At 39.0% G+C, this 26,828-nt stretch overlaps 1 protein-coding gene across 2 annotated transcripts in view; it reads right to left on the minus strand.

Moving 5' to 3' along the window:
* Positions 1-26,828, minus strand: part of DCBLD1 (discoidin, CUB and LCCL domain containing 1) — an 83,609-nt gene that overhangs the window by 46,651 nt on the left and 10,130 nt on the right. For both annotated transcript variants that reach the window (XM_037844359.1, XM_037844360.1), the window contains exon 2: positions 16,785-16,997. In XM_037844359.1, the coding sequence (XP_037700287.1) occupies positions 16,785-16,997 (213 nt within the window). The remainder of the gene's footprint in view (positions 1-16,784; positions 16,998-26,828) is intronic.

Raw genomic sequence — 26,828 nt, forward strand, 5'->3', positions numbered from 1 at the left:
GAAGAGTCAAAGAAGGTAGAGAGAAAAAGAAAAAGAAAAAAGAAAGAAAAGAAAAAAAAAAGACAGCTAAAAAGCAATAAAAGGAAAGACAGAATTAAACAAAAGTACAATAAAAGAGTCAGACGACATCACCAATGCCAAGAGTCCCATACCCCTCCCTTATGTCCCCCTCTTATAAACATTTAGATTTGGTATATTGCCTCTGTTACACTGAAGGAAGCATAATAACATGTTTCTGTGGACTATAGTTTCCAGTTTGCATTGACTGTATTTTTCCCCAATACCACCCCATTTTTAACACCTTGTTCTCCCTCATGTAAAAACATATTTGTAGAGGGGAGGGGCAAGATGGCAGCATAGAGAGGAGTGGAAGGTAAGCAGTCCCCCTGGAACAACTACAAAAAACCAGAAACAACTAGTAAATAATCCAGAATAACTGCGGGGGGACAAATGAGACCATCCACTCATCATACACCAACCTGAATTGGGAGGAATGCCCGAGAACACAGCATAAAATCTGTAAGTAAAACCTGCGGAACCAGGTCAGGAGACCCCCTCCCCCATAGCCCGAGCTGCGGAGCCGCGTGGTGCCAGAGAGAAGCTCTCTCCCAGCAAGCGAATACAGCTCAGCTGAGCTCCAACTGGGGTTTTAAGTAGCGAGTGTGAACTGCTCACTACAGGTACGCAGCCCCAAAAAACAGACAGAGGCTTTGGGTGACGACTGACCTGGGAGAGCCGGAGGGTCGCCTTGACTGGGTCTGAAGGGGACTATCTGTTTCTTTTTCGGCTCAGTGGAGAAAGCCCCAGTCATTTTAAGTTTCCAGGGCTGTGACTTGGGGAAGGGCGGAGACAGCACAAGCAGAGAGAGAGACCATTGAAATGCTAATGACCTCCACCTGGGGGCTCTGTCTTCTCTAGAAGGAAAGGGGAGGGGCCCTTTCCATTCAGAACCAGACCCCAGAGCCTGGGGGAACACGGCCATACCTCCTCACACCAGTCAAGAATTATAGGCTAACAGGCGTCACCTGCTGGGCAGAAAAGCACAGTGACCCGAGGCATCAAAGGGTGGAGCAATTTTCTAAGACACACCCTCAGGGAAACCAGATACTGAATATTTCTTCCCTCTGTTCTGGTCTGGGAAAACCTGATTTGGATAAACAAGGAAACCATGCCTAGACAACAGAAAATTACAACCTACACTAAGAAAAACAAAGTTATGGCCCAGTCAAAGGAACAAACGTACACTTCAACTGAGATACAGGAATTTAAACAACTAATGCTAAATCAATTCAAAAAGTTTAGAGAAGATATTGCAAAAGAGATAGAGGCTGTAAAGGAAGCACTGGACATGTATACGGCAGAAATCAAAAGTTCAAAAAACCTACTGGTAGAATCTATGGAAATGAAAGGCACAACACAAGAGATGAAAGACACAATGGAAACATACAACAGCAGATCTCAAGAGGCAGAAGAAAACACTCAGGAACTGGAGAACAAAACACCTGAAAGCCTACACGCAAAGGAGCAGATGGAGAAAAGAATGAAAAAATATGAGCAACGTCTCCGGGAACTCAAAGATGAAACAAAGTACAATAATACATAAAATTACAGATCCAAGAAGCGCAGCGTACTCCAAACAGAAGAGATATGAATAGGCCTACGCCAAGACACTTAATAATCAGATTATCAAATGTCAAAGACAAAGAGAGAATCCTGAAAGCAGCAAGAGAAAAGCAATCCATTACATACAAAGGAAGCTTCATAAGACTATGTGCGGATCTCTCAGTAGAAACCATGGAGGCAAGAAGGAAGTGGTGTGATATGTTTAAGATACTGAAAGAGAAAAACCACCAACCAAGAATCCTGTATCCAGCAAAGCTGTCCTTCAAATATGAGGGAGAGCTCAAAATATTTTCTGACAAACAGACAATGAGAGACTTTGTGAACAAGATACCTGCCCTACAGGAAATACTAAAGGGAGCACTACAGGGTGATAGAAGACAGGAGTGTGTGGTTTGGAACACAATTTTGGGAGATGGTAGCACAATAATGTAAGTACACTGAACAAAGGTAACTATGAATACAGTTGAGAGAGGAAGATGGGGAGCACGTGAGACACCACAAGAAAGGAGGAAAGATAATGACTGGGACTGTGTAACTTGGTGAAATCTAGAGTATTCAACAATTGTGATAAAATGTACAAATATGTTCTTTTACGAGGGAGAACAAGCAAATGTCAACCTTGCAAGGTGTTAAAAATGGGGAGGCATTGGGGAGGGATGCAATCAGCATAAACTAGAGACTGTAACTAATAGAATCATTGTATTATGCTTCCTTTAATGTAACAAAGGTGATATACCAAGGTAAATGCAGATAAGAGGGGGGGATAGGAGAGGCATGTTAGACACTTGACATTGGTGGTATTGTCTGATTCTTTATGGTGGGCAATGTCCATGATCAACTGTACAAATACTAGAAATCACTTCATGAACCAGAACAAATGTATGACAATACAATTAGAAATTAATAATAGAGGGGCATATAGGGAAGAACTATATACCTATTACAAACTATATACTACAGTTAGTAGTATTTCAACATTTTTTCATAAACAGAAACAAACGTACTATATCAATACTAGGAGTCAACAATTGAGGGGGGTTGGTTAGGGATAGGGGAGGATTAGAGTTTCCTTTTCTTTTTTTCTTTTTTCATCTTTCACTTTATTTCTTGTCTGGAGTAATGAAAAGTTTCTAAAAATTGAACAAAAATTATGTGTGATGGATGCACAGCTGTATGAGGGTACCCAGGGGCAAGTGATTGTACACTTTGGATCTTTGGATAATTGTATGGTATCTGAACAATCTCAATAAAAATGAAAAAATGAAAAAAAAAAAAAAAAAAAACAAAAAAAAAAAACATATTTGTACATTTTATCACAATTGTTGAGCACTGTAGGTTTCACTGAGTTATACAGTCCCAGTCTTTATCTTTCCTCTCTCCTTCTGTTTTCCCACATGCTCCTAACCTTCCTCTTTCAACCATACTCATAGTCATCTTTTTTCAGTGTACTTACATTATTGTGCTACCATCGCCCAAATTGTGTTCCAAGCCTCTCACTCCTGTCTTTTCCTTTCTGTCTGTAGTTCTCCCTTTAGTATTACTTGTAGAGCAGGTATCTTTTTCACAAATTCTCTCATTGTCTGTTTGTCAGAGAATATTTTAAACTCTCCCTCATATTTGAAGGATAGTTTTGCTGGATATAGGATTCTTGTTTCACAGTTTTTCTCTTTCAGTATCTTAAATATATCACAACACTTCTTTCTTGCCTTCATGGTTTCTACTGAGAAATCTGCACATAGTCTTATCAAGCTTCCTTTGTATATGATGGATGACTTTTCTCTTGCTGCTTTCAGGATTCTCTTTTTGTCTTTGATGTTCGATAATCCGATTATTAAGTGCCTTGGGGTAGGTCTATTCAGATCTATTCTGTTTGGGGTATGCTGTGCTCCTTGGATCTGTAATTTTATGTCTTTCATAAGAGATGGGAAATGTTCATTGATTATTTCCTCTATTATTGCTTCTGCTTCTTTTCCCTTCTCTTCTCCTTCAGGGACACCCATGACAAATACATTCATGTGCTTCATGTTGTCATTCAATTCCCTAAGACATTGCTCATATTTTTCCGCTCTTTTCCCTATCTGTTCTTTTGTGTGGAGGATTTCAGGTATCTTGTTCTCCAGTTCCTGAGTGTTTTCTTCTGCCTCTTGAGATCTGCTGGTGTATGTCTCCAGTGTGTTTTTCGTCTCTTGTGTTGTGGCTTTCATTTCCATAGGTTCTGCCAGTAGATTTTTCAAACTTTCGATTTCTACCTTATGTTCACCCAGTGTTTTCTTTATATCCTTCACCTCTTTTGCCATATCTTCCCTGAACTTGTTGATTTGGTTTTTGATTTGATTTAGCATATTTCTTTGAAAATCTTTAACTGATTATTTCATTAAAGTGAAATAATATCTCAACTGTATCTTAATTGGGGTGTAAGTTTGTTCCTTTGACTGGGCCATATCTTTGTTTTTCCTATTGTAGTTTGTAGTTTTCTGTTGTCTAGGCATCTGGTTTCCTTGATTACCCCAATCAGAATTTCCCAGACAAGAATGGGTTCAGGTCTCAGAATGGGGTTATATTCAGGGTGTATCTTAGAAGAATGACAGGCTTTCCTGTGAGGCTTCTAGCAGCTGTGCTTTTCCTAACCTGCCCAGCAGGTAGTGCCTTTCAGCCTGTCACTCCCAACTGGTGTAAGGAGGTGTGTCCTCTTTAGTTTCTGTTTTGGCTGTTTTTCCTCGGGGGTTGTGGTCTGAGTTCTGAAGGGAAGGCCAGCCCTAGAGCTGGGCCCCACCTCCTTCCTTGTAGGGAAGATATACCCCCTAGGGAGTTATCTTCTTCACTTTATTGGTGCTTCTGTTATCTCCACCCCTGTCTGGGTCAGAGTGCTGGGAACTGAAAATTGCTGAGGCTCTCTCCACTGAAACACTCAGATTGAGAAAAGAGAGAAAGGGAAAGAAAGCCCCTTTTCAGAGCCAGTTCACGGCCCCCTAGTTTTACCCGTTGGTCAGAGAGACCCCCTTTCTGGCTCTTTAAGGTCAGTCATCTCTAAAAGCCTCTGTGTGCTTGTTAGGGTTTTGTCTATGTTTGTAGCTTGTATTCAGCAGTCCACATTTATTAATAAAACCCCAGTTGGAGATGAGCTGAGCTATATTCACTGGCTCTGGGAATGCTGGTTTCTCGTACAGCCAGGGCTTGGAGCTCAGCCTGCCATGGGGGGAGAGAGCTCCCGGCATGGGTCTGCAGTTTTGACTTGCAGATTTTATGCTGCAATCTCAGGCATTCCTCTCAATCCAGGTTGGTGTATGATGTGTGGATAGTCACAGTTGTCCCCCAGCAGTTGTTCCAGATTATTTACTAGTTGTTCCTGGTTGTTCATTTCTTGTTCCAGGAGAAAAACTAAATTCTACTCCTTTCTATGCTTCCATCTTGCCCCTCTCAGCTCAGTAGTCTTTTTAAAGGGCAAAATTAGATTTGGAGTTTAAAAACAAATCCAACCTTCCTAAGACTATTCAAGTTAAAGGTTAGCTTGCAAATTGTCATTTTGAAAATCATATTTGCAAGACATAATGATCTCTATAAAAACAGGGATTTGCAAGCAAATTTTGAAGACAGGTATTCTTTATCAACTTCCAAAATAAAACAGCATGGAAACAATCAATAGCAATAATAATAACAATAAGCAGGTCAAGGGAGGAGGAGGAGGGAAGGAAAAAGGACACTCCAATTCCACATGAGCAAAACTGGGTTACACTAACCAAGCTTTCATCTCCAACAAAGGATCAAGGTTCTCTCCTGTCCAGTACTCACATTCTGAAAATCTGTCAGGATGAGAAAGAAAAGCTCTGTGCTTAGCCCCATGCCTCAAATCATTTTTCACTTTTGTTCCATATTATTAAATTATAGCGAAACCCAGATTTAAAAAAGTGTGTCCTCTTTAGGAACACTCATCAGATATAATTACTGAAATAAGTCAATGCTTGCAAATTACTTAGGACAGCACCTAGTATGCAATGAAACCTATATAAGTGCTTGTTGATTAAATAAAAAAATGAACAAAAAAATAACATGTGTTTTCCCACATAGAGTATGTTCCATGGGGCTCAGGACATTTCTAGCCACCACATCATCTCCAGCAACTTGCACAGTACTTGACACATAGCACCCTCCCTAATAATGTTTAAATGGAATTGAATTTAAATGTTCTTCTATTTGTAAAAGTCAGTTTTTAAAAGCCAAACTTGATTATAAAGATACATAAAATATTTTTAATTTTGTCATTTTGAAATTTCGTGGAGAAGACATGAAGGGAAGTGTGGGGAAGCCAGAAAGGAAAGTAAGTGGTGTAAAGGAGAGAAGGATTTTTATGAACTTTAATAGTGCTCACAAGCATGGTAGATAGGCAATTTATACTAAACACATTTTTAGATAATAAAGTAGGAAGATAAGCATTTTTGCAAAATTAAACTGAGTCAGATTACTGTGTTTGACTTTTCCACTAACTTAGATAATTTATCTGGTTTATATGTGTTTAAACTTCCTTTATTCTTTGCACAGATAAGAGAGGTGAAGGTGCTTGCTTGGCAAACCTAAGAGTAAAGATGAAATAACCAGAAATTTATTGCTATCAATAAATCAGAATTTTTTCTATCCACATTTATCTTTTTCAGGAGGACATAATAACGCATGTACTCCTCTGCAAATGGGAATGATGACACTAATCTCTCCTTAAATCTCTATAGCATTCCAGTGATTTCTAATAAAAACAATGAGGGATTTGCTTTGGCAGCACATATACTGAAATTAGGACCATACAGAGAAGATACATGGCTCCCGCAAATTTGTGAAGAGTTCCATATTTTTAAAAGGAAAAAAAAAAAACCAAAACAGCAAAACTATGAGGTAAGCACGTCTAAATTCATTACCAGTAAGAAATTTTTTGGATTTCTTTTTAGATTTTATGAAACAGTGGAAAGATAAGGTTGCAAAATTGCATTTATTTTACCCAACAGCTACGTGTGTATGTTATCACACTAAGTTGCTGAGCAACTAGATCAACAACTCACAAACACAGTAAAACTAATTTGGTTGCATCTTCCCAAAGTCACGACTGGCATGTAAATCTTTCTGGAAGAAGTTCAAGGAAAGAAAATGTAAACATATATTCTTTTAATCACCCTTACCTCACAGGCATCAATCCTTCTTACATTCTTACTAACCTGTTGTAGAAATGTACCTAAATCCTAGAGAGGATAGGATATCCCTTCGTTCTAGAAATGTCCTCATTAGAAGTTACTTTAATAGGCTCATCACCATCACAGCCATCACGAGGGCAGTGGAGGGTTTTAGTCCAGGGTGGGGACAGGAGTTGAGAATGGGCTGCAGTATTGCCTTTGGCAAAACATCGAAATGACTGCCTGTCTGAAGGTCTGGCAGATAAAGATTCCTTTTCATGGTCTGGAAGTTAATAACTGCATTCCTAGAGTTAAAAGGGAAAAGACCGAAAATAGAAAAATGTGACTGGCAGTAAGAAAGAAAAATAATTAATGGGAAACCACTGAAAGACCCCGTTAGTCTCTCCTGAGCGATGTTCTCAGTTTTTGGCCAGACTCCCTTGAAGATGACATCTCTTATGAAAACCTTTTTCTATCCTACCCCTGCCCAAAAGATAGACTTCACTGTAATACCAACCAACCCAACTTTTAAAAAGGGCCTACTCTTGTATTTAATCATATACGAAGACAATTTCAATGGAGACCCAAATGAGAGCTTGATGACTACTAACTTTGACCCTGATTATATTCTCCAGCCTGGGCAGTCTCCAGGGCTTTGTTAACCTGCCTCAATTCATAGTTAGACTGAATACAGCCAACTCTTTCTAAGAACTTCAGCAGACCTGAAAATAGGACTTGCAGTTCTTCATGGATGCTTGCTTCACAATTGGCAATGCTATAGGTTTTAGATTTGGCACTTGGATTTGCATCTAATTTCCCACCTTCCTTCACCTCTATCCTTGTCTGCAAGGCAGTTTCTACCTTATTTTGAAGTCAAAAATTTCCTTCAGACTGGTGCACAGCAGAAAGACAGTTCATCAAGCAGCCAGAAAAATCAAGGAAGACAATTGCCTCTACCTTTTGTGGAATGTAACTGGCACCCCCTGGATTATAGGGAGAGCTGTCAATGACACCAAATGGAACAGCACTGTGATATTAGGCGACAGACATGAGACCCAGACCCAACAGACAATGGGCTGACAATGAATGAGAGGAATAAAGGGCCTTCTTGGAGTCGAGTAGGTCAGTTCCTGTCAGCACATCCTGTTTGGGGCTACTGTTCAATTAGCAGTTGAGAGGGAAACACTTTATCCTTCCATGTATGAATAAAAGAAAACTGCACTACAGGGAAGACTGAACTGTCTGCGTCAAGCTGAACCTGGAATCCTCTGGATTCTCTGGCAATCTGACAAGCCAGGCAGCAAAATCCTCCAAAGAGTATCTGCCCAAAACTCTGGGCATTGCAAGGCAATGAAGAGTTTGGTTAAAAACTCTTCCAAATCATTCAGGTGGGTATATGGTTTTGATGTTGAAATGAATGAAACTAAGTTATTGTTTTACTTGCAAAAGGAATGTGTTTTTAAAATGGTAGGTATGCTATTAAAAAAAAAAAAAAGAAAAATTCTTCACCTTCCAAAACCACCCTCTTAATGGTGAAAACCACAGAGAGACCAAGTAAAGAACTAATTCCTGAGAAAATTACCATAGGGCAAAACAAAACAAAAAACCCTAACAGCCTCCATTAACCTTACGGAGCCCCTTCTGAAGCAGGACTTCAGTTCCTTACGACAGGTACCTTGTCAGCTGAGCCTACGTGCCCTCCCCGGGAGTGCCACTTGTGGCAGCCAGCCACCCCGCACACCGTCAGCTGCCCGGAAGGTGGTACCCGGCCTGGCCCAGATCTGTACTCAGAGACATGCTAATAAAACAATCTCCGGAAACACTGAGGCTGCAAATGCCATTTGACTTGTGTCCACTCCCCAGATGGTTTCTCACTGCTGTCAAATGGCAGGATTTGTCTTTGCTTGCTAATTCCAACAGTCATTGTACAGAATTACAGAATTTTCAGGGCCATTTTCTTTGAAAAGGAGGGAGATTAGCATAAAAAAAGGATATTCCTGGACTCTGCCATTAAAACCATGGTCATCTAAGAATGTAAGTGGTGTCCCTGGAGAGTTTTGGTCTCTGGTTCCCAGACAGAAATCAGTAAGAGATGATAAATGATCCAGGAAGGTTCCCAGACAAAGGTGTGGCTTTCCTTGGGGTGGCAGGACCCAGGCTAAGAAGTGCACTGGCACCAGAGCTCACTACCCAACAAAAGATGGCAACTACTGAAAGTGAATCACCAGTGTCTCAGGGGAAGTATTTTGGGGAAAGGAGGAGGAAAAGGCCAATACCTTTTTCTACTCAGGGCTTATAGTTATGTTAATAAGCTATCTAGTGTAGAACATTCTGGCTGGAACAACCTTTACAGGTTTAAAATTCTTTCTGAATTCTATCTAGGCAAAAAAGGAAAACCAAACCAAACCAAAACAAAACAACAAAACAAAAAAACACACCAAAGACAAAAAACCAAAATAGTGCCAATCACAGAGGAAAATGCACCCCTAAATTGTCTCATGCCCAAATCAGCTCTCCACAAGCCGGAAATGTCTTTGAACGCTTCTGCTCTATCTTTAAAATCCATAAGAATTTTGTACTCTACTCCATATGTCTATGAGACTTCAACCACTTGTAAAATAGAGGCTGCCAATCCTTTGTTTTTCTCTCTTTGTGATTTTTTTTTAAAAAAGTCTAAGCATAATGAGACCTTACTGCACTATGTATATATATCATTCTAAAAATTATCACAGAAATCATATTGCAATTATGACTCAAAGCACTTGGTATTATTTCCTACTTTTCTCATTCCTAGAGTAACATAAATAATAACAATTAACTTTGCATCATTGTACTTCTAATTCACTGACAAGGGTAACAAAATATTGGGGGTGGAATTGGAAGTTCAGGAAATGTAAGGGAACAATTCTTGAACTTTCTAGTTTTCCTATAGCGCAGATCATTTAGCAGAACACAACTAATTTAACTGACTACAATTAGGTTCCAATTTCTTTTCATCACTGGCCACTGTGCCTCCTTAAATATTTGACTGAGAAGCATTTTTTAAACCTTACATGTATACTAGTATCAGTATGTGAGTGATTTCTCAGAACCATGTTCTATTCTTAGATTTCCCCCATGGGAAGGGCTGGAGAAGTTTCCAAATGGGAAATGGACATCCGGCAGAGGTGAGCAAGGTGATGAGGGTCATCCAGAAAATGTCAAACAAGAACCCCAACTCAGGTCTCCTATGTACAAGCTATAGGACCAGACACTTTTGTCACCCTGAATCAGGATGTCATAGTGCTGACAAGGGAGCCCCACTTTCTAGCTGTGGGTTATAAGCAAGCCCTCTTTGAACTTCAGGTTCCTTATGTGTAAAACAGAACTGTTAAGAACAGTATCTATCTCTCAGGGCTACTGAGAGGGTGAAATGAGTTAGTGATTCTAAAGTACTGAGCCCAGGCATGGCAAGTAGCCCAGTGCTTAGTCACAGCCACCTCCTCCACTAGTTCACAGTCTTCACCACATTATAGGTAGGGTCCCAGCATTTTATATAAACCAAGCAAGAAGAGAGGAATCTTACTGTGACTCTTCCTACTATGTGAATAATGATTCTCTTATTTTAACTTTTGCAAAAATCCATATTTTTTTTAATATATTAGTTTTGCCAAAATCAAGCTTCATGCATCTGATTCATTAAATGTTTAGTGAGTACCTGCAATTGCAAACTATTGCCAAGCAATAGAGAATAATAAAAAGATGAATAAAATGCATTCATAGCCCAGGGGAGTGTATCTGGTAGAAGAGCTAAAATAATTATTTCAACTTGAGATAAGTGCTCTCCCCCAAAGCCTTAGAAAGTGAACATGAGCCCAGAAGAAGGAGAGATTGGAGTTGATGGACACTGGAGAAGGTTCTAAGGTAGGTGATGTTGGATTTGGGGCTTAAAGGGTGTGCTTTTACTGTGTGCATGCATTAGGAGGGCACAGAAATCAGGGAAAGGAAGAAAAAGAGGGACACCTTGAAGCAATTACATCAGTGATAACATTGGAACTGCCTAATGTGCTTAGGAAAAGGAAAAGGCACAGTGATGGGGAGACTCAGAGTGAAGCTAGAAATGCAGGTAGAGAAGAATGAGCGTGCCCTGAATGCCACAACAAGTTTCTATGGACAGTGGGGCACAATTAACAAATTCTGAAATAAAGAGAGAAAGAAATTATTACAACAATATTTAACAAGATAACCCTGACTGGCCTGGAGGGAAGGGAGAGTGGCAAGAGGAGAGAGGGGAAAGTTAGGCAGCTCTTTCAATAGGAAATAGATGGCAAAGATATGGCTGAGCAGGGATAGGAAAAGAAATAAAAAGCTAAACTGAACATACAGTGGGCTTGGAGCAGGCATGTTCTCTGCTCATCTCATAAGCTGCATGGAGAAAATCTGTACCTGGCTGTCTTAGTGTGCCAGGGCTGCTATAATAAAGCGCCACAGACTTAGACTTAAACAACAGAAATTTATTTTCTCACAGTTCTGGAGGCTAGAAAATCCAAAATCAAGGTGTTGACAGGGCTATGCTTCCTCTGAAATCTGGATTAAGGCTCACCCTGATTCTGCTTAGCCTCATCTTAACTAATTGCATCTTCAAAAATCCTATTTACAAATGACCAGGAGTTAGGACTTAGGACTTGACCATGACTGGAAATTCACAGGATCAGGGGTTAGGACTTGAATATGGGTTTGGGGAAGACATGATTCAATTCATAACAATGGGGCTAATTCTGGCTCAGGGAACCACTGCCATGTGCTCGGAATGATTTGGGCAAACTTTTAGGCCACTGAGAATGCACAGTGGTGTAGTGTAGGGTGTGTGCTGCTGCAACTCAGCTTCTGTTTGCCAAAAGGATGGTGTTCAGGGTATTGAGAAGGGAACAAAATGCATCTTCAGCAAAGAACAGTGTGTGAAAATTGGAGGAGGAGGAGTGACAATAATGGTTAACATCGAGTTTTTTTAATATACCAGGCATTCTTTAAAGCCACACACACACACACCACTCACAAATCATATCTGGTAGCTAACTATCATTTTGCCCATTTTAAAGAAGACAAAAATGTAGACACACAAAGATAAGTAATTTGCTCAAGGTCAAGCAATGACAAAATACATGGTAAGGCAGGACTGTGAATGCAGGCAGTCCAGTTCCAGAGTGTGCACTCTCAAGCACAAGTGAAAAACTCTAAGCAGAACCAAAATGTTCATCTCAACCCATGCTCAAGGCCAGCCAGGGTTGACTGACTCACAGTTACCCTGAGCAGGGTCAGCTGAGGCCCCGAGGAGCCTGTGAAGATAGCCAGCACCTTAGTTCCTGCCAAGACTCCAACACGGTTCTTCAGGGGATCCCGGAACAACCCCAAACTCCACCCAACGGGGGAGGGTCAACTTTCAGGGGGAACCCAGGATGATTTCAATCGTCTTTAAATATCAGAAACAGAAATGACAGTCCCTCTGGGCCCCCTGCAGCAGTTGCACAACGAAATCTCTGAATGGATTCAAACCTCCAGGAGCTTTCTAGTTAGCAAGACTAGAAATAGAACTTAGAGGGTGAGTGGCTTACAGGGTCAGTGGAGAGTTTTCAAGTTGAGAGTGATGAATTTTAGTACGGATACATAGCCTCTCCTCTTCAGTTCATAAATAAAACAATGTCAGATATTTAATATTTAAAATTTGGGTGTATTGGTGTGAGACAGTGGCTGAATCAGCACCTATTTTTCCCCAAAATTCAAGATATTTTAATGTTTTATAGAACTAACCTCTTATTATTTTATATCATGAATATTAAAAGGGGGAGGGGTGAGAGGCAGCAATCTTATCTTATATAACAATTGTAAATTTAAAGAGATGTTGTTTAAGTATACTCCTTAACTGAATCTTTAAATTCCAGCTTTAAGAGTGAACTTATTAAATCATGGAACAGCTGTGGCTGTTCGACTATCTTATGTGCACAAATATAAGATGAGCCTCCTTTCCAAAATCGTCCTCTGAAAAGAAGAGTCACTTCATATTTGAGTATTTTCAAAGTTTTTACAGTGATCTGGGGAAGACACTTCAGCCTGAAATAACTTAAATCAATGTAGTTTTCAATGCAAAAAAGAGTCCAGCCGAAGAGCTGTGAAAAGGGAGGCAGAGAAATTTAAACAGAGTTAGTTCTTATTCCTGGGGGATATATAACACACAATTTCAAACGTTGGAAATTGTTAACAAGCTTTTAAATCACTTTAAAAAAGTGATAGTGTTATGTTTGCCAAAAATTCATAGCCTGAATTTAATTAAGAAGAAACATCAAACCAACCAAATTGACAGTCTACAAAATAGCTGGCCAGTACTCTTCAAAACTGCACACAAGACAAAGAAAGACTGAGAAACTATCCCAGATTAAAGGAGGCTGAGGAGTCATGACAACTAAATGCTTCATGATCTGGACGGGATCCTAGACCAGAAAAGGGTCATTAGAGTTTCTTTTGAAGGGAGCCTCAGTTACTTTAGTCTCTTAAACAAAAACACAGAATTCCCTTAGTTAAAGTCTACTAAGCAAAGTATGATACTTCTTAGAATTTAGAAATTTTTTTTTGCCAGGATAATTGCACACATGACTTTGAATGTCAGTAAAGAGAGAATTTATCTACAAAAATGTATAACTTTAAAAGTGAAATTTGAGTTGAAAAAATCTTTAAAGTATTCTGTTAAAACTTTTTTAAAAAGTAAAACTGATATAGTTTATTTTATCAACTTTTCTCCTTCTTGGCTGTTTCAAGGGTATTTTGAAAGGGGCATAGTATTAACTCAGTTATAGACATATAAGTACATTCTTCTAATTGATATTTGAATCTGAAATAGCAATCATAATTATAATACATGAGAAACAGAAAAAGAATAATCCCATCTTGTTTGTATCAGGCCTTTAATAGCAATAAGATCAGTGCATATTTTACCCGATTACTGTGAAAGCTCATGTGGGAAGTCACGCTTGTTTACAGTGCATTTTGTTACCAAGAATGTAGATCATAAAAGTGTCCAAGATACATGAACCAAACATTGAAAACAAAACTGACATGAGGCTGAACCATTAAAAATTAACTTCATGTAGATTAAAACTGTACCATTTTAGCAGATTCACAACGGTTAATGTAATCACATTTCATATATGTCCACTCTTGGCAGAGCTTAAAAACAGGAATGCCAGAAAACATTATTCTTTTTCAAAACATTAAGTCTGTATTCAAAGTTCTGATAATTTTGAGTCTTAAAATCTCTTGGCAATGGGTTTAAGCAATCAGTTGGTTAATGGGGGAGAAAAAAAGCTGGATAAATTAAACTATTCAGCTGTTTCAGCCACACATGGAATCATTAGAGCCACCATATACAGGAATTACAGAAGATATTCCAGAATATCCGTGCCCTGCACCACCTGCCCAGGAACTTATAGCTGTGAATCCCTGGGACCCTGAGCTGGCACTAGGGCTCTTCCTCCACTCTGCAGGCACATGGCTGCAGAGGTGTCTCCTACCCCCTAGGGAGCTGGCAAGAGCCCAGTAGGAACACTTACTCCCCCAATTCCGGAAGACAAAGCACTTCTGCCTCCTCCTCCTCCTTCTTTGCCAAGATGCCTACAGCCTTTGAGGAGGTTCAGATATTTCCCCAAGTCACTTGGTGCCCAAACTTAATAAGAGAGCTTTAGTCCCTGGATATTTTATTAATCAATGGTGTCAATGTACAACAAACTGATCAGGGGATTGTTTCAGCTAAGTTAAAATATAGGTTTGGCTGGTGTTTTTGATCAAAGGAGATCTTTATAGTGGCCACAAAAGAAAAAAACACTGAGTATCATTAAATATTTTATCTTAAGAGCACTGCCAACCAAACTATTCCATACTCCTGTGTTTTAGACAAAATCTCTATATTGCATCATAATGGTCTGTTCACCTGAGAAGTGTGATAAGGTTTTCTTTGGGTGGTGGGGCTGGGAGAAAGAAGCAGTGGAAATAGATATCTTGGAACCACAAAGACATAGACGTAAATCATCCCTCCAGCCCTTAACTAGCTATGAGATCTTGGGCATGTTACTTAATCTCACCATGCTTCAGTTTCCATATCTGTGAAAAGGAGTTAATACTGTGGCAGGGTGGATGTAAGAGTTCCAGATAATACATGGAAGGGGCCAAATGTGTGCCTGAAGTACAATAGGCACTGAATATATTTTTTTTCTTACAATGAGCAGATATTCTGTTTTTAAAAGACAAATATAATTTATATAGAAAAAAATTAAAGAGAAAAATTAATTTACCTAGTTTTATTGCTACAAGTGAATTACTATTCATTACCCATTTCATAAAGAAGAGTCTAAGTCTTGAAAATTCAAAAATCCAGAAATGTAGAGGATAGAACCTTGCAACCTCAATCCTGGCATGCATTTAGTCCCATTCTTTTCCAGCCTTTTTTCTAGTTTGTGAATATCCATCAAAGATGATGGAGTAACTACCAAAGGGGGAAAGCCACATCCATTCTCCAAGTCTTGCTTCTGGATGATTTGCTCCCCTTTCTAGCTGCTCTGACCTCAGCCTCTGGCTGGGAGCACCCCAAGGTAACAGGGATGATTACTGTGCCCTGTCAGCAGGTGAATTAACTGCCATCTTCCCAGAGAGCCGGGTGTGGATAGGGTTTCTAGCCCTGCCTCATCTGTCTCACGTTTTACATCAAAGCTCTGACACTCAACGGCCTCCTCCCTCTGAACTACATTTCCTAGCTAATTCCCTGAAGATACCCCGTAAGTTAATGTACCAGAGGTAATCAAACAGTAAGTGTTCCCAGGGGCCATAAGCATTCCCGGATTTTTAATTTTCCCCATTTGAGTCAAATTAAAGTTTTAAAAGTTCCAACCAATTATATATAACCATCTTGACTCTATCAGAGTAATTCATTCATCATTAAAATAGATATAATATTCCTGGGAATAAAAAAAAATCTTATCCCCATATTGGCTAGCTGAGTTTATACCAATGGAAAGTCTTACAGCTAGTTTGGGCTTCCAAACTGTGGCCGGAGGCACTACGTGGGAGGAAAGACAGGCAGGAAAGCTATGTATGTTTGAGAAATTGCCTGTAGAACTAACAGGCAGATAGGATTTTACTGAAAACCTGTAACATTTTTGGAGTTGCATGCACAAAGAATTCCTTAAAATCTCTAATCTCAAAAAGATCTGTTTGTAGGATTTGGTCTTTGTTTCCAAGTTGTCTAACCCCAAGCTATTTTGAGGCTTAGGATCAGAGGGTTACAGTCATGGTGATTTCAGCACGCCCAAAAAGACAACTCTGACCCAGTTTTCTGCACTGCCCTACCTCCCTCCTTGTGGGTCTCTGCTCAACTATCCCCTTATTGGAGAGACTTTCTTCATCATCTCATCTGAAATAGTAGAAACACACAACACAGGCTCTCTAGCCCCTTAGTCAGTCTTATTTTTCTTTCTCACTGCCTCTCATATTAGACATGCATTTATTTAATTATTAATTTTATACCTCCCCACCCACCTACCTACTCCTCGTCAGGCCCCCTGAATGTAAGCACAAGAAAACAGGAACTTTGTTTTCTTTTGTTTTGTTTCACTGCTACATCCCAGTTTTTCAAAGACACACAGTCACTGTGTTAAATATTTGATAAATATTTGGCAAACGAATGAATGAATTGTAGATATTTTAGCCACATGTCACACATCTCTAATTCTCTTCCCATCAAGATTTAAAGGCAAACAAAGCTTCTGATATACACAAGGCTAACATCTCCATGATATCCTTTGCCCTTTTAGCTTATGAAACAAATGTATCCGTCTCAGCTGTGAGGAGGATTTATACAAAGAAACATTCTCTTCTAATCTTCCCAGGCTCTAATGCCAGTTAACACATGACTTGCCCTCCTCCAAAAATTCCTTTTTTTTTTTTTTTTTTTTCCATGCTCACAGAAACCAAGATCTCTTTTCTTACCATACTGGTCAGAAGAGCTGGTGAACAGAAGGTAGTCAGAAGCACAGGTCTGAGATTCAATATCCAAATCTCCCAACCGCAAAATCAGTCTCTTCCCCTTGGGTACTGTAATAGTCTTTTCACAAACAGTGTGATTGGGGTAAGTCCCTGGATAATTCTTAGATGTCATTGTGCCACTGTCCTGATAAGCCACTAGGTGACCACAGCCATCACCTGTCAAAGAAAAAATGATGAAAAAAAATTAGTGAAATTAATTCCTACTGAGTTTTGAGAGGGTCCAGTACAATCTTCGACCTATGCATTTTATTCTTTCTTTAGAGAGTGGGAAAAGCTGAAGAATGGTGATTTTAATACTAAACAGTATCTATTATTTCAGATTATTTCAACTGTTATTTATCAGTTTTATCTTCTGAACATTGTTGAAGAAAATGTTTCATATATCAGCATGGAAAGCCCTCAGTAAATATATCATTTAATCACGTGGCTTTTTCAAATCACCTATCCAGTCACCCATCCCAACCTGCACAACCCTTGGTAACCACAGATTTGCCATTTATGGTTTTGTCTATTAGCAAGAAGCTTCCCTCAAGAGTCAGAGACATGTAATAATTTCTGAAGGAGAAAATAATTACTCACTTCAGAGGGTTGCTGTGCTGATTAAATCAGATAATGTATGTAAAAGGCTCCTGATAGAATCGGAGGCCAAAGCTGAGAGGACTTCCTGCAGGAGTTAAGTCTTTTAGCCAGGGACTGAGGCCAGCAATCAGGGAACACGCCTCTCAGTTCACAAGAGTTGCGGATGTGCAGATTCCTGATAGACGCAGGATGTGGCGCTTACCACCTACTAAACATGCTCCTAACTGTTGGAGACACATAAAAGCAGCAATGACTGCCTCACAGAACTGATAGCATAGTGGGAGACAGTCACATGCTCGAGTAAAACCAGAATACCAGGTGCTACATGCTATACAAGGAGCCTGAACTATGTGCTGAGGGAACACAGAGGAGGAACAGAAGTGAGAGAAGTGATTTCAGGCAATTATGAGTACTTCCCTAAAACAATAAGTTATCTTAAGGCTTCTGAAAAGATTAATTCTTCAATTAACAGTAAATTGCTCCAGTAAAGCGACTTAATCAGACAAATATCTAAGGGCATGCTCAACTGAGTAGACTGCCATCAGATTGCAAAATGTCTGTGCTTAGCCTGGCTTCACTTAAACAAAGCAAGAACTTCTGGCAGAAAAAGCAGAAATCAGCTGGAGAAGGAAACTCTCTGAGGCACCAACAAGCCTTCTCCATCCCCAAATCTCCCCTGGAGAAGCCCCAACTTGGGCAGCCCTCTCCTTCCTCCCTTTGCAGACGTCTACACCTCTTCCCTAACTAGAGGAGTCGTCACTGGAGTCGTCCTTTATTCCACTCCCTTCCTCCCCTGTGGCTCCATTTCCCAGTAGTAATGGAGGCCTAGGCTGATCCCTGTCCAAAAAAGGCTGCAGAAGTCCAGAATCCATCCTGTCTCAGCAGCCAAGGCCTATGGGGGAGATTGGGGGAGATTCACCCACTATCCATCAACTCCCACAAGATCAGGTGCAGCCCTGCGAGGGGGTGGGGAAAGTTGGCCTCAGTGGAAAGAAAGGTTAATGACTACTAGGGGGAAGTGTTAGGCTAAGATAAAGCTATCAGGAGACATTGGGATCAATGCAGGAGTTGTGGAGTTTAGATGGTAGGCAACAGGAACTGATAGAAGTTTGTGGGTAGGGAAATAATGAAAGAGGTACTTGAAATAGCTGATCACCTTAGCTGTGATGCCACAGGAACGAGAGTAGGGGAGAGAATGGATTGGGAAGGCACTTGGGGTTATTGGGAAGGCAAGAGGGGGCAGCAAACGGGAAGAAAGGGAAAGACAGACATGGGAAAATCCACGAGAAAAATCAACAGGCTCAAGATCTGACTACCTATAGTGGGAAAGATAAGAGGAGAAAAACGTTGAGATTTTGAGTCTAGAAATGATTGGAACACAAGCAAATATAGACAGAAAGGGAAGCCCAGAGAGGGAGCATGTTTGGGTGAAAGGCTGTAAATGTGGTTGTTGAGTTTACAGTGATGACTAAATTCCTTGGGCTCTCTGGCAGTAAGTACAAAATTATTGAGAATTAAATTTAAATTACACTAGAGGGAAGTACATTGTGTAGAAGCACATAATGCACAGGGTTTTAATTTAGAAATTGAATCATTTGCCTGTCTTTAAAGTTTTACCAAAACAAAACAAAACAAACAAACAAAAAACAGTAAATTTACGCTGCTCTTGAAAACTGGATGACACAGCAACCACGAGGGGCTGGCAGCCTCACAGGGCTGGTGATACAGTGATGACCCCTTGAAAGGAGAAAGCTCAGCTCTCCATGACTTGCTGGACCTTTGTAGACACTGATTTTGGGCACCCCGATATAGAGCAGCCCTGGTTAAGTGGCATACAAACAAACTACACATGTAAATATACACACTCCTAAACCTCTTGAAGCCACCAATATATTGCTTGGTCAAACATTTAGATACCTCTTTCCTTAGTACTATGAAATTTTCCTTTAATAAGAAAAGAGGAAGAGAAACTCCCCTCACCCCCTCCCGAAAACACAGCTAAATATAAAATGAGGAGCAATTAAATGTGAATCAACCTACACATGATTATTTAAAAAAAAAATTTTTTTTTAAAGTGACATGTCATGACAAAGGAAAATCCCAGGGTATCACTTTATATCAACCCTATAATTTTACTTTTTTCCAATCACTTCTAGTCTAAAGCCCAAGAGAAAACTCATTTCAGTCAACAGAGTTAAGTGCTGTTAAGGACATTCCCATCATGACTTTGTACAGGGATTTGTGCCTCCTTGGCAAATTTTCTCTATTCCTTTAACTATCAGAATGAAACCCTGTGAGTCTTTGTTCTGCTCAAGAACCTGAGTCACAAAGAACTGCTGAGCCCTAATTTATTAAAAAGGAAACTGTCAGAAGTTGTAATTTCACTCTTGCCTGTGGAAGTAGGACTATTTAAGGAGTTTCCTGTGGCGAGCACTAATATAATAAATTTATTCCATGACATTAAATACATCAGGAATTTTCACCTTATTGTTCTTCCATAGTTTTGATAGACTAGATAGAAATATGTCAACGGGGAAATAGAAAAAAATGCCAGGGAGAGAAAATGCATACAGTATTATGTGAATAAAGCAGCTGCATGCAAATGAAGGAAAAAAAAAACAAAACAGAAAGCACTTTTCCCATGACCTCATCCGCGGCATGCAGGTAGGTTAACTTTCAAATTAGAAAAGATAGGGAAGGAATCACTGACAAGGAAGAATACAACAGTTCTTATTTAAAAATCTATCAGTTCATGATTGTATAACAATGTAGCTTACAAGGGGTGACAGTGTGATTGTGAAAACCCTGTGGATGGCACTCCCTTTATCCAGTGTATGGATGGATGAGTAGAAAAATGGGGACAAAACCTAAACGAAAAATAGGGTGGGATGGGGGAGGTAATTTGGGTGTTCTTTTTTTATTTTTATTTTTTATTCTGATTCTGATTCTTTCTGGTGTAAGGAAAATGTTCAAAAATAGATGGGGATGATGAATGCACAACTATAAGATGGTACTGTGAACAGCTGATTGTACACCATGGATGACTGTATGGTATGTGAATATATCTCAATAAAACTGAATTTAAAAAAAAATATTAAATGCAATAAAAAAATCTAAGCAGGAAACAAACAAACAAACAAAATCTATCAGTTCAGGTTCTGTATCTTGTATATCAATGTCAATATCCCGGTTGTGATACTGTACTATAGCTTGGCAAAATGCTGCCATCAGGGGAACTAGGTAAAGGTACACGGCTTCTATTATTTCCTTCAACTACATGTGATCTACAATGATCTCCAAATGAAAAGTTTGATTAAAAGACTGAAAAAAACCATCAGACCAGTTAAGTTTGGCTGGCTGGAGGTAGAGGTGAGGAGAGGTTGCTTTTACTTTCTATTTTATATTTTTTCTACAATATTTAGATTTTGTTATCCTGTATATGTTTCTGCTGTTTAAATTATTTTTAATTAAATAAAACATTTATACAAATTGGCATGGAAAATATCCATATGGAATGACCGCCAATAAAGGAGGCCGCTTTTATTTAAAGCCCCACTCTCTCACTTCCTATGCTCTGGAAGAAAACCTACCCAACTCTTTATCCAAGTCTCTCACATTTGTCTAAGGAGCATGAGGTGGCATGTCCAAGGCGAGCTTGCGTCTGTGTACAGTTGAGAAAACAAAACGTATACTGACTTTCTCTAAGGCTACTGAATAGATGGTGGGTCCCAGACCAAAATCCTAGATGATCTAGCCACGCCTCTAGGAATTTGAAAAAATTTAGTCTCATCTCTTTATTTGATTTTTGTAAAACGTGTATCTATGTTTAACCTTGGAATGCCCCACGACCTCCCGCCCTATCAGACTTTCCTTTAGACACTTCACAACATTCTTCTATTACAGCTCCCTAATGAGATGTAACTGACTCAGCAACGGTCATCCACGGATGATAAAACCATTTGGTGGAAGATTGATGCGGGACTTTAAAATGAAGGGATCACGTTGTCACCACCTAAACTCACTGAGGGGTCTCAGCATGACTACAAGTGAGACAACCAGATATTATGTGTCTCCTGATAGGACAAATGTGCTCTACACACCAAGACTTACGAAGTACTCTTGCTAAAAACCAAAATATGTGAATCAGTGATAACCGACCCTGAATCTCAACAGGTCTTTAGGTCTATCTTCTAGCCTATGGGAAATGCAGGGCACAGAGGTCCAAATTTATCGATACCATGAGGAAGCCATCGGCCAAATCCAGGTTGTACAGATGTTAGGTGCAAGTGACCTAGTTTCTTCAACAATGAGTCGTATGAAGAGGCACACCAAGAAGTATTTATTCTAGATTACAGGAAATTTAGAGTCACAACAACCAACTGAACCTTGTTTGGTCCCTGATTTGAAAAATCAGCCTTCAGAAACCTTTAAAAAATATAATTGGAGTATTGAATAATATCAAGGAAATACTACTGGAAGTATTAATTTTTATAGTATGACTATGGCATTGAGGTTATATAAGAAAAATTCTTTTGGTGGGGCTGAAATGACATGAAATCTGGGATTTGAAGGGGGCAGGATTAATGAAAAAAAATGGGACCTCATTCGTGGGGGCTTCTGCCTTCAAGTTGGCAGAAACATCATTTGTGGCAGTGATTCAGTTAAAAAAAAAAATCAGTCTGTGGTTTAAGCCCAAAGACTTGGTTGACTACAAGGCTTGTGCTCCAGACTAAGTCTATGAAAAAGAAGTGGACAAAGCGGCAGATCTCCTCACCCTGATTACAGTTCTTCATTCCACAGACTTGGAAGCAATAGATTGATCATTCTTTTCTAAAGTATACTTAACAAATAAAACCTTTGGAAACTGGGGAGAAAATATGGGGAAATGTTGATGATTGCTGTAGCCAGATAATGAGGTTCACAGATTATTTTAAAATTAAAAAGAAATAAAGGTCGATCTGTAAGGGGTAGAAATAAAACCATGGTTTTAGGATTAAGCTGCATGTGGTGTTGGGGGAGGACTGGTGGGCAGTGAGCCGCAGTGATGCAGGAGTGCACGGTGACAGCCGGATTAAACTGCCACCCACGTGTCTTCAAAGCAGGCAACGTGGAAAGACGGGAGAAGGAGGAAGTTTCACCATTGGGAATTTGCCTACTCTTCAAAAGTGGTTACCGCACATTGTTTATCTTTTTCTTCCTTTGAACTGTACTTCAATTACCAAAGCGTATGGTGACTAAACTGTATATCATTTCCTCCTCTCCCTGGACTGAAAACTCCTCTTCACTGTTCGGAATATTTGAAGAGTGGTTCTGCCATCATGGCCCTAAATCCTGCTTGGAGCCACAGTTGTTTGCAGAACTGACCAGCAGCTCCTCAAAACAACTTACAAAGCTATAACTGGATGTACGAAGTTTAGATCTTGGAAAAAGCTGTAAGTACTCATTAAGAGTTTAGAACTCCTAGAGTGACCTGTACACCAAGATTTAAGTATCTGAATTCTGAACATTTGGAAACCACATAAATTTTAAAAGACTAGTCAAATAAATTATGGTATTTCCAAGCACTGCGATATGAAGGAAAGGTTAAATATGATGTTTTAGAAGAATATTTAATTTTAAAACAGAACACAGTATATAATCCACACATAGATTAGGAAAATTACTTTTAAAGTGTTTATTTCTATAGTGTGGAATTACAAGTGATTTTCATTTTATTTATACTTTAAATTTCTACATTAATAATACATTCTATATAAATCAGAAAAATAATATAATTAAAAATACCAAATTCACCTAATATTCTCTGTGACATTAAAGGCTATCTTCAGCATTAGCCTTTTTATGGAATGGAAGAAATCTCATGAACTAAAATGCTCAAACTGTCATTAAAAATTCGTTCGGCAAACAGGTAGGAACTAAGTATAATGTGGTTCCCAATTCAAGGAACTCACGGTCATGGGGAGAGAGACATGTTAACAAGTAATTACTGAGAGTAAAGTGACAGGTATGAAAATAGAAATATGGGCTCAACAGCTCTTCTCCGAATGCCTGAAATTAAATAAATGGATATGTCTCTACCTTTCAGCCTTTAATATCAACTATTTGGGAGGTATAGATATACAAGGTATTTTCTAAATAAGTTTAAAAAAATCCTAGATGCTTGTCTATATGAGTCAACCCTTTATTTAGTCTATTCTAATTCTATTCACTAAGAAAGGAAAACAATAACTTCCTTAGAAGACTATTTCCCTTTGGTAAGAAACCATACTTCACTAACAAAAAGGCAAAATCAAGATATACTTGGTAAATATTATGTTCTGCAATACTAGAAGGCATGATTAAGGCTTTAAAAGAAAAATTTTACCTGAATTGCCCTTATTGGTCAAAATAAAAGGGGAGTATAAAAACATCTTTTATATTAACTTCCCTAAAGAAAGACAATAGCCTTCATACCTTTTGTTTATAATCCATAGTTAGATCACAGACCTATCTATCACAATCTAAGTAAGCACACATGCATATATACACATAAATAAGAAGCAAAAGTTTAATGATACAATTCTTTCTATGATACATGTAGCACTTTGATACTTCCTATCCTATTCCATTTCATTGTTTATTAAGAGCATGCTGGTTGTGCCAACTAAATTTATTTCATTGCCTGCTAATGGATCGTGAATTGTAATTTGGGAAATTGCATTAAAATATCACAAGAGTGAAACCATTTCTGGAAACATGATTGTGAAATGATACAGTTGTATCCTTGCTCTCCTAATATTCAAGTTACAACAGGTCTCAACACATACACATCATCCATGTGTGGGTGTGAGAAAATTTCTTTCCATGTCTAACATCAAGTGAGCTATTGATGACTACAATCTTTTCAACCACAAAGGGAGCTTGCAATTATTACAGAGCCCTTTGTCTGAAAGTAAGGCAAACAGATTTCCCAAGGTATCACTCATATCCTTAAGTGTCAGCCATACTCTTACAAATTTTTTGCTTCTTCAAATTGTGCTTAGCTTTTTGCTTGGTCTGTTGCCTGGAAAGAAAAGGAACAATAAGGGCAGGATGGCCTAAGTGGCTGTGTGAGAATAAAAAGAAGTTACAACATAGAAGTTGTGATGATAAAACAATGATTATTCAAAATATTTAGTGCTCCTGAAAGGAAAATGGATATAATCCTATGTTGAAAGAAGTCACCGCTACAGACTAGAAACCCATGACCAAGTTCTGCAAAACTGAGAATCAATTTAAACCTTATTCTCACCACCTATAAAATAGATGCTAATGACATGATTAATGATCTAATGAAGATGATACTTTTGTCACCACAGATGAAAGAAATTTGAATGTAAAATAAAAGGAAACACAAGGGACTTATTGTCAAAAGTCTCTCTATGCTGACTCTCGAAGCACAGTTCCTATTAGCTAGAAGCATTGCTTAAAATAAAGCAATTTGTACAAAAATGAAACAAATTAATTCAAGAGGTCTCACCCATGACTCCCTACATAATGTGAGACTACTTCCATCATTGTGCAAAGACGTCAGTGGTTCCACTGGTAAGATATTAAAAAGGATCATTTATACTCAATGGGAAAAATTCAAAACCTAGTTCAATGCCATTTTTTTAATGTGATGTAAGTAAAACCAGTGAAAATGCTATAGTCCTTGGTCACTCTCCAGTCTTGTGATTTCTACTGACAGGTAAAAGATCATTGAAAGGAGGAGGGTTTGCATGCCTATCATTTCTAGTCTCAGGAATTATTTCCATATACTTGGGAGAGAACAGAGCACAGTGGTTACAATCCTGGGTTCTGGCAGAGCCCTGCCCAGTAGCGTGGTCTTGGGTGAGAACTTAACCTTTCCAAGCCTTAATTTCCTCATGCATAATATAGACAATAACACAGAGCCCCACTCATAGACTTATCTCAAGCATTAACTGAGATATGGTACTGAAGTACTGAGCATAGAGACTAGCATATAGCAAGAATTCAATATCCTTTAATTGCTATTATTTTTATTTCAAAAAATGCTACACATATTTAAGAGTCAAGAACATTACTTTGAATTACCGAACTTTGCCCAAACTCCATCAATTTATGGCTGTATGGTCTTAAGAAGTCACCCATCTCGTGTGTGCCAATTTTCCTTATCTTTGAAACTGCCAACCATAGCTGGGTGTGGTAAAGATGAATGAGGCTGTGTGTTTTAAGTGTTCTAATTTGTCTAATTAGAATGCATGCCCAATATTTATCCAGTGTCCACTAACTACTAGGTCAGCATGTCCCAAAGTGTACACCATGGTAATATCTGTAGAAAGTTTACAAGGAGGTCATGTCCCCATCCTCCAAAAAGAGTTGCAAGGTAAATAGGCTTGCAGAATCCCAACCTTTTTCTTCACTCAAGGACACATCTAAGTCCCTAAACAGTGAAGCTCTGTAACAGGGGCCACAGTTCGCAGCATTTCCCAGGGAAGTCTTTGCTCACTGGGCATCCCATGGAATGGTGTTTTGAGGGACACCGTGATGAGACCCTGGGTGAGACTCTCACAAGTAGGATGCAGAGAGAGATCCCATAAGAGGCTTCACCCTGTAGTCTGGGACTCTGATACTCAAAAGCAAGACTTTTCCCACTGTTGCTATTAATAAGTTCCAAGTGCTTTGGAAGTGTCAGATGACAAACTGGACACATTGTTTGAGAGAAGTTTCTTCATTTTACAGATGAAAACCTAGGAAGAAAACCTGTTGGCACACCAAAACAAGCCTAAGACAATTATCTTCTCTCTGCTGAACAGATGCTCAGGACGAGGAAAGCAGAGAAAAGTGGCCGCTGACTTTCACTGCGAAAGTCAGGATGCTGATGTAACGTTCATGCGGCTGTTGCTGAAGGTGAAGATAAATGAGAGAAATCTTTCCTGTCTCTAGAACGTGCTATGTTTTCTAACCTTGGTTTCCATGTCAAATATGCATACCATCAGTATTCAGATAAAATATAACTGGATATTGACTTTTCTCTCTAGAGCCTAGAAAATCCAGTATTACCAAGTACAGCTAAAGTTAATCTGAGTTTCATTAAATAAAATGTAAAAATTTAAATATCGCTTGCTTTCTCTCTCTCTCATACACATACACATTTTTACATTCAGAGATCTACTTTTCAAAATATTAGTAAGAATCAAAAATTATTGGGACAGGAAAAAAATCATAAAATTAATTGTGAAAGGGCCTTTACTAATTATTAGTATTTACTGTAAAGTGTGACAGAGTGTTATAAGGACTTTATTATTATCTTACTTAAGCTTCATGTCAGTCATATTTGACAGATAATCTTAGTTCCCTTTTAAAAGGTGATTATGAAATATTTCATTTATACACACACTGACATGTACACACAAACATAAAGAG

This window comes from Choloepus didactylus, chromosome 7 (genome assembly GCF_015220235.1).
Source record: "Choloepus didactylus isolate mChoDid1 chromosome 7, mChoDid1.pri, whole genome shotgun sequence".
In the NCBI taxonomy this organism is placed as follows: domain Eukaryota; kingdom Metazoa; phylum Chordata; class Mammalia; order Pilosa; family Megalonychidae; genus Choloepus; species Choloepus didactylus.